Below are 18,162 nucleotides of genomic sequence, written 5' to 3' on the forward strand. Positions count from 1 at the left end.
GTATATATATGTGTACATTGAGATGTATAGGTATGTATATTTGCGTGTGCGGACGTGTGTGTATATACATGTGTATGGGGGTGGGTTGGGCCATTTCTTTCGTCTGTTTCCTTGCGCTACCTCGCAAACGCGGGAGACAGCGACAAAGCAAAATAATAAAAAAAATAATGATATATATATTAGAAAGGATCACAATTGAGCGCGTGATCAAGTATATTCCTATGAGTCCACGGGGAAAATGAAACACGATAAGTTCCCAAGTGCACTTTCGTGTAATAATCACATCATCAGGGGAGAGACAAGAGAGAAATATAACAACATATGGCAACTTAATAAAGGGACATTTTGACAACTGTGTCTTTCCTTATAACTTGAAGCTTTGGAACTCTCTACTATCTCATGTCTTGCCCAATAATAATGACCTATTATGGTTTAAGAGACACAAAAATAATGACCTATTATGGTTTAAGATACACAAAAATAATGACCTATTATGGTTTAAGAGACACAAAAATAATGACCTATTATGGTTTAAGAGACACTGCCTCCAAAATTCGTAAATACTTTCCATTGTCTCTTCTTTTTCCCTTTCATTAACCTCTCTGTGTTTCAATTAAGGCCCGGCTTTGATGAGGAATTTTGTCTGTGACTGGAGCTTCCAAAATGAAAAAAAGAGAAAATAATGAATGATGAACAATTGGCAGAGGATAGCTGGGAGCGTGTGTGTGTGTGTGTGTGTGTGTGTGTGTGTGTGTGGGTTCACTGCCCATGGCTGGCAGAGGGAGGCTGATAGTGCATAATAATGAATGCTATTTTGAGCCTTAACGAACTGACCTTACCATGCTGGAGTTCATGTCAGGGTTTTGTATGTATGTACATGTATGTTTGTATTCATACAAGGGAGGTCTGTCTTGCTTGGCTACCCGGCTCAGGGAAGATATATTGAAGACTTTCTCAATTCTTGTGTCATTTGTATTCATTCCAGCAACTGACTGAGTACAACTGTAGACTGGTACAGGCTGGAGTTGTCCACACGAACATGAGTCGAAGAGTTGATGAACCATTTTCGATTTGTATCATGTAAAGATTCGGTATTCGGTCAACTTCTTCAGTGGTAAACAAACAAAATGCTATTATGGTTGACGTACAGCTAAAGGAGTTCTTGAGATCATGAGAATTTGTGATGTATATAATCCTGCGTCTCACTGGAAGATAAATACACAGACTTATTTTTTTGAGCCATAAACAAAGCAGTAAGGAGTTACATAACTGGCTAAGGAATATGTTTTCGATGGTGTGGAGAAAGCGAGTGGAAATTGAAGTAGAGGTGAGTAAAACGACGAAATATGTAAGTCAGCTTGAGAATATGTATTTCTGGCCAGTTATTTACCTAGGCAAATAAGTTCTCATTGTACGTCTTACTAAATGATTCGTGTTTTTCTAAGGCCACTGAGGCTCAAGGTGAGGCAAGCGTGTTTCGTGTTTGTGTTGCTGTGCGGATGTTCTAGTGTCCTGACCATCCCCATAGCCCATCCCTGCGTTTACCGTCCACCAATGAGATGTCAGCGAGGGCGGAGCCGGGCTTTCTGAATGGGTCATTGTCCAACGAGATCTAAGTTATGATTGGTGGCTGAGGCGAGACATCTGATACAGGCCACCCTTACTACAGGCTATAAGTAGCCCTAACACAAGGGCAGGAAACCACTTCTTCAGGCTTTTTCGTGAGATCAAGAAACATCATCTCGTACAATGGGTCTTCTGTCTGTAAGTATTTGGTCGTGTTATCATGTACTTCCTCGATTTTTGCTTCGATATATGAGGCAAGAGAAAAAGGATCAGGTTCCTGTGTATGTGTGACGTAGACTGATCATCACAATGGCATATTATAGTCAAAGGGAATATTCACAACCCATAACCCTTAACGTCTTAGTTTCCTTCTATCCTTTCATGACACACATTCGTCTTGACATATCCTCTTTTACTCGTCTATTTCTTCGTCCACTCAAAGGTAATCATATGGCTGCTATGATCAATGTTCTTTCTATTTAGCGTCCACCTTCTTGCAGACCTTTCCTCTGACAGTTTCACAGTATAGTTGTCAAACATACCTTGTGTTCTGAGTGATCTAGTCTGTCATTACATATATATATATATACTCGCTGCTCATGTCTACTGTAACAGCCCTATTCAAAGTTTCCTAAAAGGGGTCTTGGAGTAACACCAGGACCCTTTCTGAAAGGGGTCCTCTGGTACTGAATAATATTCTACGATGAGGAAAGAAATGATGAGAGACAAATGAATTATGACCATGAGGTCGAATGATATTTGAATTCCTGTGATACCTTAACTACCTTCGTCCTATTTTGAATTCATTCTTACTCTTGCTAATTGTGTATTTAAGGCTATCATTAATCTCAAGGTTAACTTCTCTGTAACGATCATTCCAGTCTCAATTTTGACTTTTAGGACAATTTTAGTCTCCAATTATCTAGCCATTCTTACGAACAAAAAAATTATTAGAGTTGTATTGTTGGATAATCATACTAGAACCTTTCTCGTCCATGATGAACGAAATACCAAAAGTCCCTCTTGTGATTACACTCTGATCACCAGACTCAGCCATTAAGGAACTTATACATAAGTTGTATTCATCATCGACATATGTCCATCAAAAGGACGTGGGAGTATCCTACACCCCTCTCCATCTTCATCAACCCCCCACCCCACCACAACCGAGATTGACCACAAAATATTTACAAAGATCATAGCTTTTGTGCAAGATATGTACAATACCAAGAAACAAAAAAATTATCCTCATTTTAAACGCCCTAACCTCATTGCAAGGATGTTACAACCTTGGTGCAAAGTTTTTTTTTTCTTTTTTTCACTGTGGGCAAGAATTTTCCTAATCACACCATTATTAATCATCCAACCAACTTGTTCTTCCATATTACGAAGTTCATTGTTTCTCTCTGGCTGAATTTTTGTTATTTCACAACCAAGTACTTAATGTTGTACTAATGTATGTCCATCCCTCAGTTGGCAAAGTTGACAGGGTCGACCAGTCCCTCCACTTAAGTGCCAATAATATTCATACCCTTGGCTTAGTCTCATTAACATATTGTCCACAGATGTAAGTAAGGTTTGCCTCCATACGTTACACTAGTGTTACTTAACACATAACAGAGGCTGAGAAACGCCCGGTCAAAGCTGGACGGAATCCTTTGACTAGACAGGTAGTGACAGAACTTTTTTGGGCACTTCTAGTACGACTTCTACCCGGCCCTGTGTTATGGACGTGAGAGAGAGAGAGAGAGAGAGAGAGAGAGAGAGAGAGAGAGAGAGAGAGAGAGAGAGAGAGAGAGAGAGAGAGAGAGAGAGAGAGAGTTTCAGTCTGGGCCCCAAGACTCATTCTAAGTTAACTATCACCAGACATCTTCCTATCTCGCCTCAACGTCACCCACTAAGCCTACACTTGGGGTAATGCGTCTTTCAAGCTGTTACGGTCTTCTGTAAACACCGGAGGGAATTTTTCACACCTACTGAGACCTTGGCCCATGAACGTGTATCCATATATGATATTTCTCCCTTCCGTAAAGTCTGCCATTGGTATAAACGCCGTAAAAAGCTATTTCGTCGTCTGACAGAGGAAGGGGACCTGTGGTCCTCATGTAAACAGAAGGTTTAGCTGATCTTTCAGAGTTAATGGATGGGTTATCGTCTAAATGTATAACGCCCAAGCGTGCATAACACACACACACACACACACACACACACAGTGAGAAGCTAGCATGAGTTTCGAAGCTTCGACGTAGTTCACAAAACTGATCCAGTCATATGGATCTCGTGTCAGTAGAACATAACTGCTAAATGTACGATGCTGTTGGACTTGGCTTTGAAAAAAAGGTAAATGTCTTCAGTCACAAGTCAAGCACTAACACCATAATATGCTGTCGACATTAAATATTGGTAAGTTGGTTAATTTGGCTCTAGATCTCCCGAATGCCAGGTTTACTAAGCCCTCTTTCTTCAATGACAACGCCATCACTGTACACTCTCACTGTATGTCTCTCGACATTATATTACACCGACAACGCAAGTCTGTCCCCTTTTAGCCTCACTGGGCATGTGAGACGTACATGAACCAATGAACCGAAGCTTCCGAAGCTTCACGTATCGCTTCGGCCAGACTCTTTGTTGATAGGTCTACACCATCCGCTTAAATGATTAGTAACTTAACCGACCTAAACAAATGAACCAATGAACCGAAGCTTCCGTAGCTTCACGTATCGCTTCGGCCAAACTCTTCGTTGATGAAGTCTACACCACCGATCAGTAACTTAACCGACCCAAACAAATGCGGAATACTGAAGCTATGGATGAATCATATCCTATTTCCTATGTCATTTATTGTTTTTTATTCTATTTTCGTTAAGATAAACAAATAAACGATATCAAAACGACTTGGTAACAGTTTCGTTTCATACCCATCGCCATAATACATTGTACTCCATGTGATACATACGACTATTCACATGCAAATTTGACCTTGCAAAGGGGAGGTGTTTGGGGGACTTCAAGGTAGCTAGACAGATCCCTGATGTGATAACACGTAGCTCATTATATACCTCCCAGTGAGGCAAGGGATCCGCTCCACTCGTACACAACCTGATGGGAATATGAATCATTTTTTGCTGACAGCCTTAGCGAAATGAATATGTCGATTTATATATATATATATATATATATATATATATATATATATATATATATATATATATATATATATATATATATATATATATATATATATATAAAGGGAGCTGTGGTTTTCGGTGCATTATACATGACAGCTAGAGACTGAGTGTGAACGAATGTGGCCTTTGTTGTCTTTTCCTAGCGCTACCTCGCGCACGTGCGGGGGGGGGGGTTGTCATTTCATGTGTGGCGGGGTGGCGACGAGAATGAATAAAGGCAGGAAGTATGAATTATGTACATGTGTTTATATGTATATGTCTGTGTATGTATATGTGCGTGTGTGGACGTGTATGTATATGCATGTATATGTGGGTGGGTTGGGCCATTCTTTCGTCTGTTTCCTTGCGCTACCTCGCTAACGTCGGAGACAGCGACAAAGTAAAAAAAATATGTATATATATCTTTGTTAAGCAATAACATCAGAGGATAACACTTACGGCCAAGGGGTGTAGGGGGTCCTTCAAGATGGCCTGCGCTCCAAGTGTGTGTGTGGGGAACTGAGCCAAGCAGAGACTGACCTCCCTACCGCTCCGTCAGCAGACCACACCACTGCTCCTCTGCACCTCCTCACGCGTTTCAACACTTCTATCCAAACCATAAACATTTTTCTGTGTAAATTTATTGCTTAATATATCACAATCCCGATATCTAGTTGGTGTTTACTTAACACTGACAGAATGACGTAATACTTATTAAACGAGTAAACACGAGACAGGCAATTGGTTGAGAACAATACCTCGATAGTTTAAGGGTAAAACTACCCTATTTCTGTGGAGGAAGTTGGGTTTTGCGAAGCGTTTTTATACGTGCAGAATAAAAGCGACTGCTGGGTTGGCCAGGCACCTGTTTCAGTTATTATTGTGTATTCGTAAGGAGGGGCCAGCTGTGGCCATGGTGATTCGTAAGGAAGGGCCAGCTGTGGCCATGCTGATTTGTAGGGCAGGGCCAACTGTGGCCATGGTGATTCGTAGGGCAGGGCCAGCTGTGGCCATGGTGATTCGTAGGGCAGGGCCAGCTGTGGCCATGGTGATTCGTAGGGCAGGGCCAGCTGTGGCCATGCTGATTCGTAGGGCAGGGCCAACTGTGGCCAAGCTGATACATGGAGCAGGGTCAAAAAGCTTATCAGGTCATGGCATACGCTGGCCAGTTTTACAGAAGTACCTTTGATATTAATGACTTGGGTGAGATACTGTTACAAAGTCACTGTACACTAGAGTAAGACACATGCGTCCCTACATCGAGAGGTGAGCAGCTGTCTCACATACGGTATAGAACACCTGCCACAAGCTATTCTGATAGCAGAACATCTGTATCGGTGACATGTATTCTTGTTTACCCTCTGCATGAATTGTTTACAGTTCTTATTGATGGTCTGTCCTGCCTACGTCTCCCTTCTGATGAGTGATTCATGGGAATAAGTGGATAAAACTGTAGAAGGTACTCACGAAAACTGATAACAAGAACCTGAAATAATTTCTACTGAAGAAGGAGTCGTCGAAGTAAGTCGAGAAGAATAAAGTTACGGGTCATGTTCTCACTTTTCGTTGGTACGTTTTTACCTTACATTTCTACTGTTCATGGAAGTATCAAGGATTGATCAGGTTACGTGCTAATACTGTGGGTAACACTATCAATTGTAAGTGCCAGAAGGATTTTGATTTACGTTTGGATTTAAAAGATATTCAACTATGATAATGAAGATTGTGTAATTTTCCATTTGTCACGATTTTTTGTTTGTGTGAACCGGAAGGAACATAAAAGGCTTTAGCCAGATATACAAGCATGAAGCAGATCATATCTAAATACCTTATTGTTTCATTTTATGCCCAACTCCATTTCTCTCTGTATCAAAGCAGCGTTAGGAAGATAACGAGCAATGGCCTGATTTGTTCATAAGGTTAAAAGCTAGAGCACAGATAACCCCTTTGTTCCACTTTCTACAGATAGAACATATGTATCTGTTCTTCCCTAGTACAGAAGAACAAGGCCATATATGTATGTATTCTTCCCCCAGTACAGCAGAACAATGCCCTATATGTATGTATTCTTCCCCCAGTACAGCATAACAAGGCCATATATGTATGTATTCTTCCCCTAGTACAGCATAACAAGGCCGTATATGTATGTATTCTTCCCCAGTGTGTAATGTATCTCCAATCTTGCCATGCCACAGGTGTGGTGCCTCCTGATAGCTGTAGTGTGCGTGAAGATGACTGTGGCCACTAGCGTAAGTTACAATGAATTGTTTATGTTTTATTGTTGTTTATTAACATTGTTGTTTATTAACATCCAGCAGTGTGTTGTTATCTTTAATTGTTCCTTGAAGAATATAAACCATTGACTAAACTTTAATTGTACCTTGAAGAATATAAACCATTTATTTAACTTTAATTAGAACTTGCATTCATTTTCCCTTTCTTTATTTTGGTGTCTGTCTCTTTAAGCCTTTATTTTTTTCTCCTTTGCTGTTTTTCTTGTTTCTCTTTCACCGTCTCTCACACTTTAATTGTTGTGTTTTTCAATAACCAAACCATTTTACTAACCTTTTTATATAAACCTTTTTCTTCGTGTCTTTCTCAGTCTTTCTCTGTTTACCCTCTCTCTCTCTCTCTCTCTCTCTCTCTCTCTCTCTCTCTCTCTCTCTCTCTCTCTCTCTCTCTCTCAAGCTCTTGCCAAAAAAAGCTGTATCACACTCGAGCAGCAGACAGCTCATGGCACCAACAGACTGGAACTCTGAGTAACTGGTTAGAACGTCAAGGAACAGCACAAAAGATGGGAAAATCAGTTTAGCTGATCGAACACTAACTTTCCCTTCTCGCTCAACGTGACTAGTTCGTCTGGGGAAACCCTTCGCCTCAACTTATATATTAATTCTTTAGTATTTACTCGTATATATATATAACATCCAGAATATATCATTCACATGAGAAAGTATTAGCTGTTATGTGCTCCTTGAAAAGGAATTCTCTTCATTTGAACAAGGAATATAAATGTAATGCTTGTGTGAGATGAAGGATCATATTTGTGACTTATCCACCTTTTCTGTTTCTTAATCGTACATGAAATAGGTCCCTAGATGCTGAAAGTATGTACAACATAATAATATGATTCTATAATTACTTTCCTTATCTTCATAGCTTCCTGGGGGAGTAGGACTACCTGGTGGACTGTCTGAAGAACGGTTACCTAACGCTGAAGTACAACAGATTGTAAACGAAGTCAGACAGGAGGTAAGTAAATACATCAAACTAAACTGTATTTCGATAATGTTTTAACTCAGGAACTTTGGATTCATTAGCTTACTTGCATTACATCTCCGGACTGAAAATATTTCTTGGGGTCGAATTACCTTCATAGAATACAGGACTAAATTTCTATTGTTTGTTGGGTTGTTTGTGAAGGCAAATAATGTAATGCATGCTGATGAACTGAGGCATTACCATCTTTCCAACGTTATCCAGATGACTTGATATAATGGCATTCTCTCACAACTGATTTGATGTCAGTCAAAACATTTGCTGTGACAGAATGTGTTTGCTCAATGGTCATTAAATCTAAACTGAATATATAGGTCACACAGATAAAGAATTGAGGCCTCCTAGTGAGAGATATGCTGAACAGAGACGCTTTCGTAGGTAAGGAATGAGAAAAACTGTATATTTAAGGAACTACTTGGAAAAATGTGTTCAACATGAGTTAGTGAACTTGATTCATCTGTGGAGTTGATACCATAAACCACTGCAGCCAGACACTAGGTAAAAGATCCACCACAGATCATGGTAACCTGGACTTTATTCAGAAGGGACGGAATGTTACAGAAGGGAGGTAATGTTACAGAAGGGAGGTAATGTTACAGAAGGGAGAGAATGTTACAGAAGGGAGAGAATGTTACAGAAGGGAGAGAATGTTACAGAAGGGAGGGAATGCTACAGAAGGGAGGGAATGTTACAGAAGGGAGGGAATGTTATAGAAGGGAGGGAATGCTACAGAAGGGAGGGAATGTTACAGAAGGGAGGGAATGTTATAGAAGGGAGGAAATGTTACAGAAGAGAATGTTACAGAAGGGAGGGAATGTTACCGGAGAGAATGTTACAGAAGGGAGAGAATGTTACAGAAGGGAGAGAATGTTACAGAAGGGAGGGAATGTTACAGAAGGGAGAATATGTTACACGAAGGTTCAATCGTATATCATTTTAACAATGTCCAAAAGGTAACTTGACTCTTTGATATTATGTTATTCACTGATTTTCATTATGTTAACAAGTTTAATTCTCAACAACATGTTAAAAAGCTGACTCCTCTGGTTATATCTACCTCATGGAGACAAGTTACGGCGGTGTTATCAACTGTGTGACTAGGGTAAGTTAATATTAACAATATAACATGATAACTACTTGAACTCATGTGTCATTATGTTGACAGGTTGAAGAGCAGCTGGGACGAAACCTTTCCAAGTTCGAAGTTCTCTCTTTCAGAACCCAAGTCGTGCAGGGAATAAATTACCACGCTAAGGTAAAGTTAGAACAACTTAAAAACAAACTTAGAGCAACTTAAGTTTGTCCATCTGACACTCTTTTCCCCAGTTTCCTTCACTATGCACTATGCACGATCGCACTTTTTATACTTTTTTCATTTCAATTCTTATCTTGCTGTAACTACATCAAATCAGGAGGTAAATAATGAATATGCAATATTCTTCCTAACTTTATATGTCACATTCATGTTTTTAGCAAGCATGATTTTTACATTTGATCTAAACTGAGGCATTTTCCATAACAGAACTAAATATCACGTTGTTAGAATGTTCAGTAGACGAAGCTGACAAGGACAGTCGACGGAAACAATGCTAGATTTATAGAACATGATTTTCTATATTTCTTTTTCTAGGTTGACATAGGCGAAGAGCAGTTCTTGCAGGTGGTCATCTATCGTGACCTACAGGGAAACACTTCCCTTACATCCGTGGCCTAAAATGAAACCCAGTTTCATCCTAGGATTGTGGTAACTCTATGAAGCATAGATGGTTACAACCAGACAATCAATATCCCACAACTACAACCCAAACTACAACCCCGCACTCAAACGATCCACGACCTCCGAGTCTAGAGTCGGAGAAGACAAGAACCATCCAGCAGTCACTAGTAATATCCAGGACTCCAGCATCCAGGGGGCGACCAGGACATGCAATATCCAGTAGCAATATTCGTGAGAACACCACAAACAAACCATTTCTCTGAACATGACACCATTATCACAACACTTGATCTGGAACATCATCTTACGAGAAAGAATGGGACAAAGTTGAGGGTCATGACTCTAAGAGAAAACGTTGGGTCCATTAAAGTAAAAGCAGGTCAAACATTTACAAAAATGCATCTTAAGATTTAGACAAGAAATATATCAAAAAATTCATAGTAAATATATATCAATATTGATTCTAGAGACATATTGATCCCTGCTGGGGTCACAGGAAACATAGCAGTCAGCATCAAACTTCCAATTGTGTCTTATTGATAAAATGTGACCATTTCGTTTGTGTCTATGCTCCAGGTGGTATATCATTTCATGATAATAAAGACCCATATAGGGAAAATGATATAGAGATATTATGACAACGAAGCCCATGTGAGAAAACAATATTGAGTTCTCCCAACACAGATCCTTCAGGAGAAATTAATTTTCCAGCTTAATGAGAACAAGGACCCATTTACTTGAGTATGACTTTGAAAGAGTAGAGTTAACCATTGGTGCCAGTATTATATGTTCCACTGAAGACCAATTCAATCAAAACTGAGAAATTTATCATCTTAATTCATTGCTGAAAGTCAATTGTTTGATATGGTCAAATCTCGACAATATGATAGACACTTCACTTGTAAACTGCTTGTGTTGTAATAAAAGGCTGACTGGATCATCAACAGTTTTAGAACCTGTTTAACATACCTTTAAAATGTTAATATTGTCCTACATGTCGATCATGGAGAACAACTTTGTACAGTACAGAACATGATGTTCTCTGAGGTTAAGAAAACTTCAAGAACAGTCATGTACTTGAGGAAATATCTTAACTTCATGGTATAATATATATATATATATATATATATATATATATATATATATATATATATATATATATATATATATATATATATAAAACCCCTGGGATGGAGGAGAAAGAATACTTTACTCGTATTCCCCACAAATTTTCACCGAAGTCTCCACAAGATAGTGATCAGACATCCCTCCCGTTGCCCCTCTCAGCACATTAACATCCAAAAGTCTCTCTTTCACACGCCTATCAATTAACACGTAATCCAATAACGCCCTCTGACCATCTCTCCTACATACGTATACTTATGTATATCTCTCTTTTTAAACCAGGTATTCCCAATCATCATTTTTTTTCAGCACACAAATCCACAAGCTCTTCACCATTTCCAGTCATAACAACTGAATACCCCATGTACACCAACTGCCACATTACTTACCTCCGCATTCAAATCACCCATCACTATAACGCGGTCTCGTGCATCAAAACCACTAACACACTCACTCAGCTGCTCCCAAAACACTTGCCTCTCATGATCTTTCTTCTCATGACCAAGTGCATAGGCACCAATAATCACTCCCCTCTCGCCATCCACTTTCAGTTTCACCCATATCAATCTAGAATTTTCACTCTCTCTCTCTCTCTCTCTCTCTCTCTCTCTCTCTCTCTCTCTCTCTCTCTCTCTCTCTCTCTCTCTCTCTCTCATATGAAAGGTCAAGGCTAACCTAACCTTAGTGAGTACTGACACTTTGTGACACGTCTGAACGGGGGTGGTTGAGCTGCTCTTGAAAGTGAGAGGTGTCTATAGTATATATGAGATATCTATGCTCATATTCTCCTCATTTTCGTAGGATAATATCGTGAGGGAGTGAGGCAGGAGGGTTTCAAGTGGCAAGGGGTGGTAGAGGAGGAGGTGGAGGAGGAGGAGGAAGCCAACTAACCAGTTTTTGCACTGGTGTGTTGCTTGATGTCAAGCAAATATTCATGAATAATGCAGACTTTCAAGTTTTTTTTTCTTTGACTTTAAAACTGGTTTAAGAGTATTTAATCAGCTTAATTTGCTGATATTCATGGCATGGCACGTCTCACAGAGCGACGGAAATGCAAATACCTCCATTTCAACTCCATTTCCGGACCAGACTCACAATACTAACGTGAGCAAGGAAGGACACACGCCAGCCATGGACGTAAGTCGAGTATATGATATGTGGCAACTGCAGTGATAGGGTTTGGACAGAGGCCTGAGCGACCACTAACACTTGGAGGGAACAGTTGGGTCGTGGATGCGAGTGTAGTGACCATGTCTTGTGGTAAACCAACTTCGATCATTGTTATCTTTGTTATGATGGTTTGTGTGGCCATCACGCTGTCTCAGGGTGAGTACAATCGACTCATTTGTCCAGCAGACAGACTCAGGATGAGTACACTTGGCTCAGAAGTCCAGCAGAGACTCAGAATGAGTCTACTTGGCTCTGTTCTCTAGAACACAGACTCAGGGTACGTGAGAACTATAGTAATGACAGAGGCTGAAGGTGACTACATGGCCTCTGTTATCAGGAGATGGATGTAGCGTGCATGCAAATGGCTGGTCACAACAACCAAGGATGGACCAGCTGTGGACCAGCTGCCAGTGCATTACTCATATCCAGGTGTATGTCGTAGGCCGAGTTTAAGTACACAGAGCCACCAAGGTCATCAAATAAGTAAAGATCAATACAGGGAATCACCTTGGCCAACTACTCTAAACCAACTCTGGGTAATTCAGAAATAAGTTACATTTATATTAGTCAAAGAATTATAACTGATGTGACGCTTGATTATAGCTGATGTGACGCTTGATAATAGCTGATGTGACGTAATAGCTGATGTGACGATAATAGCTGATGTGACGTAATAGCTGATGTGACGATAATAGCTGATGTGACGTAATAGCTGATGTGACGTAATAGCTGATGTGACGATAATAGCTGATGTGACGTAATAGCTGATGTGACGATAATAGCTGATGTGACGATAATAGCTGATGTGACGTTTGATAATAACTGATGTGACGATAATAGCTGATGTGACGATGATAGCTGATGTGACGTTTGATAATAACTGATGTGACGCTTGATAATAGCTGATGTGACGATAATAGCTGGTGTGACGATAATAGCTAATGAGACGATAATAGCTGATGTGACGTTTGATTATAACTGATGTGACGCTTGATAATAGCTGGTGTGACGATAATAGCTGATGAGACGATAATAGCTGATGTGACGTTTGATAATAACTGATGTGACGCTTGATAATAGCCGATGTGACGTTTGATACTAGCCGATGTGACGTTTGATACTAGCTGATGTGACGTTTGATACTAGCTGATGTGACGTTTGATACTAGCTGATGTGACGTTTGATACTAGCTGATGTGACGTTTGATACTAGCTGATGTGACGTTTGCTACTAGCTGATGTGACGTTTGATACTAGCTGATGTGACGTTTGATACTAGCTGATGTGACGTTTGATACTAGCTGATGTGACGTTTGATACTAGCTGATGTGACGTTTGATGCTAGCCGATGTGACGTTTGATACTGGCTGATGTGACGTTTGATACTAGCTGATGTGACGTTTGATACTAGCTGATGTGACGTTTGATACTAGCTGATGTGACGTTTGATACTAGCTGATGTGACGTTTGATACTAGCTGATGTGACGTTTGATACTAGCTGATGTGACGTTTGATACTAGCTGATGTGACGTTTGATACTAGCTGATGTGACGTTTGATGCTAGCTGATGTGACGTTTGATACTAGCTGATGTGACGTTTGATACTAGCTGATGTGACGTTGTTCAGTGCTGGAGTTAACTAGCCACACCTTCACGTTGCTACAGATGTGGTATTTCCTGAGGAGCGATCCAACATGTGCGTACTGGCCTCTGGCGAAGTGGGCGAATGCACTGACATTTATTCTTGCCTCCCTGTCCTTAAGACCTTCCGTGAGCAATACCCAGTCCACTGTGGCTTCATTAGGTTCACTCCTATCGTCTGCTGTCCCATCTCCAACGGTAAGTCATCTCAAAGACCATAGGAACAGAAGGGGAAGCTGTGGCATGAATATCGTCTTCAACACCCTCCCATCTTGAATACATTCAGTCCGGGTTGGAAAGAGTTGGGAACCTGTTGTAGTTTCTGAACTTATTCTTCTCTTGGGTTACTTATTCTATAGCTCGTCAACAACTCTGTTTCCTTATTGTTATTTCTTTCATATTTCTAATGTGAATCTATAACATGGAAGATCATTATCTCAAGCTCCCTTGATTGTGTAAAGGTTTTTAATGAGAGGTATAATTTCTGTCATCCACTTGTGGAAGGATGAAGTGAAAAAGATTTTGAGCGATCGGGACCTGAACATACAGGAGGGTGAAAGGCGTGCAAGGAATAGAGTGAATTGGAACGATGTGATATACCGGGGTCGACGTGCTGTCAATGGATTGAACCAGGGCATGAGAAGTGTCTGGGGTAAACCATGGAAAAGTCTGTGGGGCCTGGATGTGGAAAGGGAGCTGTGGTTTCGGTGCATTATACATGACAGCTAGAGACTGAGTGTGAACGAATGTGGCCTTTGTTGTCTGTTTTCCTGGCGCTACCTCCCTGGATAGGGGGGGGTGGGTGATGCTATTTCATGTGTGTCGGGGTGGCGACGAGAATGGATGAAGGCAGCAAGTATGAATATGAACATGTGTATATATGTATATGTCTGTGTATGTATATGTATGTATACGTTGAAATGTATATGCATGTATATGTGCGAGTGTGGACGTGTATGTATATACATGTGTTTGTGGGTGGGTTGGGCCATTCTTTCGTCTGTTTCCTTGCGCTACCTCGGTAACGCGGGAGACAGCGACTAAGCATAACAGATATAAATAATATACGATTTTTTTTTTCAGAAATATGAATGCAGAGACCAACACACGCGACAGAACAGACTGGAAAACGTATCATTCATGATCGGATTTTCAGTATTTAAGATGGCCAGGTTACTGGATCAAGTGTGAAGAAGAACTACACTGGCAAAACTGACCTTCTGTGGAGTTCTATATGAACATCCTGATGAACTCGCGTTTTGTGAACGCGACGATGCAAATGAACTCAAGGTATACAAAACTGACCTGTAGTCTAAGTCGATATAAGTCTTCAATGTGTAAGATTGAAGGGGACGGAGGGCTGGGTGTGTGTGTGTGTGGGCAATCAAGACGATATGAACCTTCCTTCAATCCCCAGCTGGTGGAGATCCACGTCAAATCACACCATCTGTCGCTATCTTCGTCTGATTCCAACAGCTGGTAACCTCCTCAAGACTCCTGTTTCATCGGAAGGCCACAGGTGGCGCCACCAAATGTTTCTTGACTCTGCGTCAGTTATGATGTGGAGAATCTTACATTCCGTCAGAGATGTGGTGAACGTGTAGCAATATGGGATTTAAATGCACAAACCTGGATCAGTGTTGAAGATACTGTATGTGGTAATTCTCCTCAAGGACACTTAGTGTAGCCATCCTTTGATCATTTTATATAATGCTTATGTACTTAAAGGCTTATAGCTACTTTCTTCATTTCTCATCCTATGTATCGTACATTTCTTATGATATTATTATACGTGTGTCTGGTGATGGAGGCTAGTCTACTCCTACATTGATGCTGGCCTGTTAATGTGGGTATTAATTAGATTCATGATCATTATTCATTATTGAATAGTGATCTTAAGCAAGATGCTATCTTAAACAATGTCCAATATGTCTGCTATCTTAAACAATGTCCAATATGTCTGCTATTTTAAAAAACGTCCAATATGTCTGCTATCTTAAACAATGTCCAATATGTCTGCTATTTTAAAAAACGTCCAATATGTCTGTTATCTTAAAAAAGCGTCCTATATGTCTGCTATCTTAAACAATGTCCAATATGTCTGCTATCTTAAACAATGTCCAATATGTCTGCTATCTTAATAAACGTCCAATATGTCTGCTATCTTAAACAATGTCCAATATGTCTGCTATCTTAAACAATGTCCAATATGTCTGCTATCTTAATAAACGTCCAATATGTCTGCTATCTTAAACAATGTCCAATATGTCTGCTATTTTAAAAAACGTCCAATATGTCTGCTATCTTAATAAACGTCCAATATGTCTGCTATCTTAAAGAATGTCCAATATGTCTGCTATCTTAATAAACGTCCAATATCTCTGCTATCTTAAAGAATGTCCAATATGTCTGCTATCTTAAAAAACGTCCAATATGTCTGCTATCTTAAACAATGTCCAATATGTCTGCTATCTTAAACAATGTCCAATATGTCTGCTATCTTAAAGAGCGTCCAATATGTCTGCTATCTTAAATACACGAAGATAATAAGTTAGCCTGTCTTTAATTGTCTGATCTTGGAAATATAGACTAACCACACTTTCTTCCACTTTCTCAACAAAACCAGTCTACAGAAACTGCTGTATGTAGTCCTAAGTGACAGCAATATGACAGAAGAAGGCAGATATGTTAACAGATCGGCACAATAAGATACATCAGGGCTGCCTGCCATTTTGGGTTTATCTAAACGATCATTTAGCCAAACAAGCTTTGTAAGAGATTCTCCTGCGAATATCTCATTCTAATTTCTTTGGATCATTACTGTCTGTTTAACATCAATCGATAAATGGCCAAAATATGCTATTCATGCGCACATGAACAGCCCAACCAGTGGTCAGGATTCGAACCCAGGCCTTTTAAAGCCCGTAGCTGGGAACGCTAGCCATACCTCAGCTATGACCATAGCTGAGCTATGGTTAGCGTTCCCAGCTACCAAGCAAAAGGTACGGGTTCGAATCCTTGCTGTTATTACTACTATGTGTTCTCTAAAAAGTGTGCATTCAGATGTACTATATTAGTGTATATATGTATATATATATATATATATATATATATATATATATATATATATATATATATATATATATATATATATATATATATATATATATGTGTGTGTGTGTGTGTGTGTGTGTGTGTGTGTGTGTGTGTGTGTACCACATATCATACATACGCAATCGTACACAAACACGTTCTTACACAAACATACATTAAAACAAACACGCTTAGAATTTCACAAAGCCACACAAACACATAGCTTATACCCTTCTTACCTGGAGCTGGCACCTTAACAATGGAACAGCATGGTAACAGCCTCATTGTTGTGAACTACCATCATTTTCCTTTCTTCCTGTATGGATGACTCATGCAAACCGTTCTCTTACAAGGTCAGGGCCCACCATTTCTAAAGCTGGTCAAGCCAACGATTGTTATTTCCCCCACACAGAACATGTTCTTCAAACTTACGACCAGAAACTCTCCACTGAATTTGAATTCTATGTAAAGTCTTTGTTTAGTTTTTTTGAGAACCTCACTGGTGCATCATAAGGGATCAGATGGTGTTCTAAAAGTCCAAATTGAGGCAGAGTTCACAAAGTAGCCACCAAGGTCAGTGTCAATGTACATGTCAGGTCTGAAGGCCTCTCAGACCTGATATGCTGGCGGAAGCAGCCACAGCCATACTGGACTAGCAGCCACAGCCATACTGGACTAGCAGCCACAGCCATACTGGACTAGTAGCCACAGCCATACTGGACTAGCAGCTACAGCCATACTGGACTAGCAGCCACAGCCATACTGGACTAGCAGCCACAGCCATACTGGACTAGCAGCCACAGCCATACTGGACTAGCAGTCACAGCCATACTGGTCTTCATTATACGATCCTGCGTCCTGCAGGCTACCACGACTGCCACAAATCAGCAGTTGGACGTCTTCTGCATCGCTAATAGAGGCTCGTTTCCCTTGCCTTTATAGTAGTAAATGACCCTAATGATTCCCGAGGGGCCATATTCGTCCACTTTTACCGCCTTCGTCCTGCTATTGCCATCCACACAGTCATATACAAAGGATTACGGAGGAATTTATACACTAGCAGACCACTGGGTCCTTTCGAGGCTATTGGTGACAGTGGAAGACATCAGAAACAATGGAGAGTCGTAAAAGTTAGCAAGGCATACAGATAACAAAATGAATAACCTGCAATTATCAGTGTGGCTAAGGAGGCGCAAACGTATCAAGTCGTGGACCTAAAGCGATGTATTTATCAAGTCAGTTCTATAACGTCTTGTTTTCAGTCACTCTAACTGGCAATTCGTTCCATTTGTTAACAATCCTTCTAAACTAAAGGAACTTCGCCTCACTCAACATCAAACGTTTGTCCATGAGTTTGTATCTGTTACTAAGAGTAGAATCAGACGAATCAAGTTTTGATAA

At 40.2% G+C, this 18,162-nt stretch overlaps 1 protein-coding gene and 1 long non-coding RNA gene across 2 annotated transcripts; both read left to right on the top strand.

Annotated features, from left to right (window-relative positions):
• Nucleotides 1-1,651: 1,651 nt before the first annotated feature.
• LOC139763670 (cystatin-A-like) lies at nucleotides 1,652-10,672 on the top strand. The gene is made up of 5 exons (XM_071689975.1): nucleotides 1,652-1,764; nucleotides 6,932-6,985; nucleotides 7,896-7,988; nucleotides 9,181-9,270; nucleotides 9,646-10,672. Exons 1-5 carry the CDS (start codon nucleotides 1,750-1,752, stop codon nucleotides 9,727-9,729), a joined length of 336 nt encoding a protein of 111 aa, XP_071546076.1. The 5' UTR covers nucleotides 1,652-1,749; the 3' UTR covers nucleotides 9,730-10,672.
• A 1,079-nt stretch (nucleotides 10,673-11,751) lies between these two features.
• LOC139763671 (uncharacterized) lies at nucleotides 11,752-16,222 on the top strand. Its single transcript, XR_011716203.1, has 3 exons — nucleotides 11,752-12,183; nucleotides 13,693-13,866; nucleotides 14,752-16,222. It is a non-coding gene; the product is annotated as an uncharacterized lncRNA (long non-coding RNA).
• The last annotated feature ends 1,940 nt before the right edge of the window (nucleotides 16,223-18,162 follow it).

The sequence above is a fragment of the Panulirus ornatus genome, chromosome 47, assembly GCF_036320965.1.
Source record: "Panulirus ornatus isolate Po-2019 chromosome 47, ASM3632096v1, whole genome shotgun sequence".
Classification (NCBI taxonomy): Eukaryota; Metazoa; Arthropoda; class Malacostraca; order Decapoda; family Palinuridae; genus Panulirus; species Panulirus ornatus.

Bases quoted from the DNA above. Each gene is read 5' to 3' on its own strand.
- LOC139763670 (XM_071689975.1), top strand. The intron at 7,989-9,180 runs GTAAGTAAATAC...TTATGTTGACAG, and splicing joins TAAACGAAGTCAGACAGGAG to GTTGAAGAGCAGCTGGGACG. The intron at 9,271-9,645 runs GTAAAGTTAGAA...TTCTTTTTCTAG, and splicing joins GAATAAATTACCACGCTAAG to GTTGACATAGGCGAAGAGCA.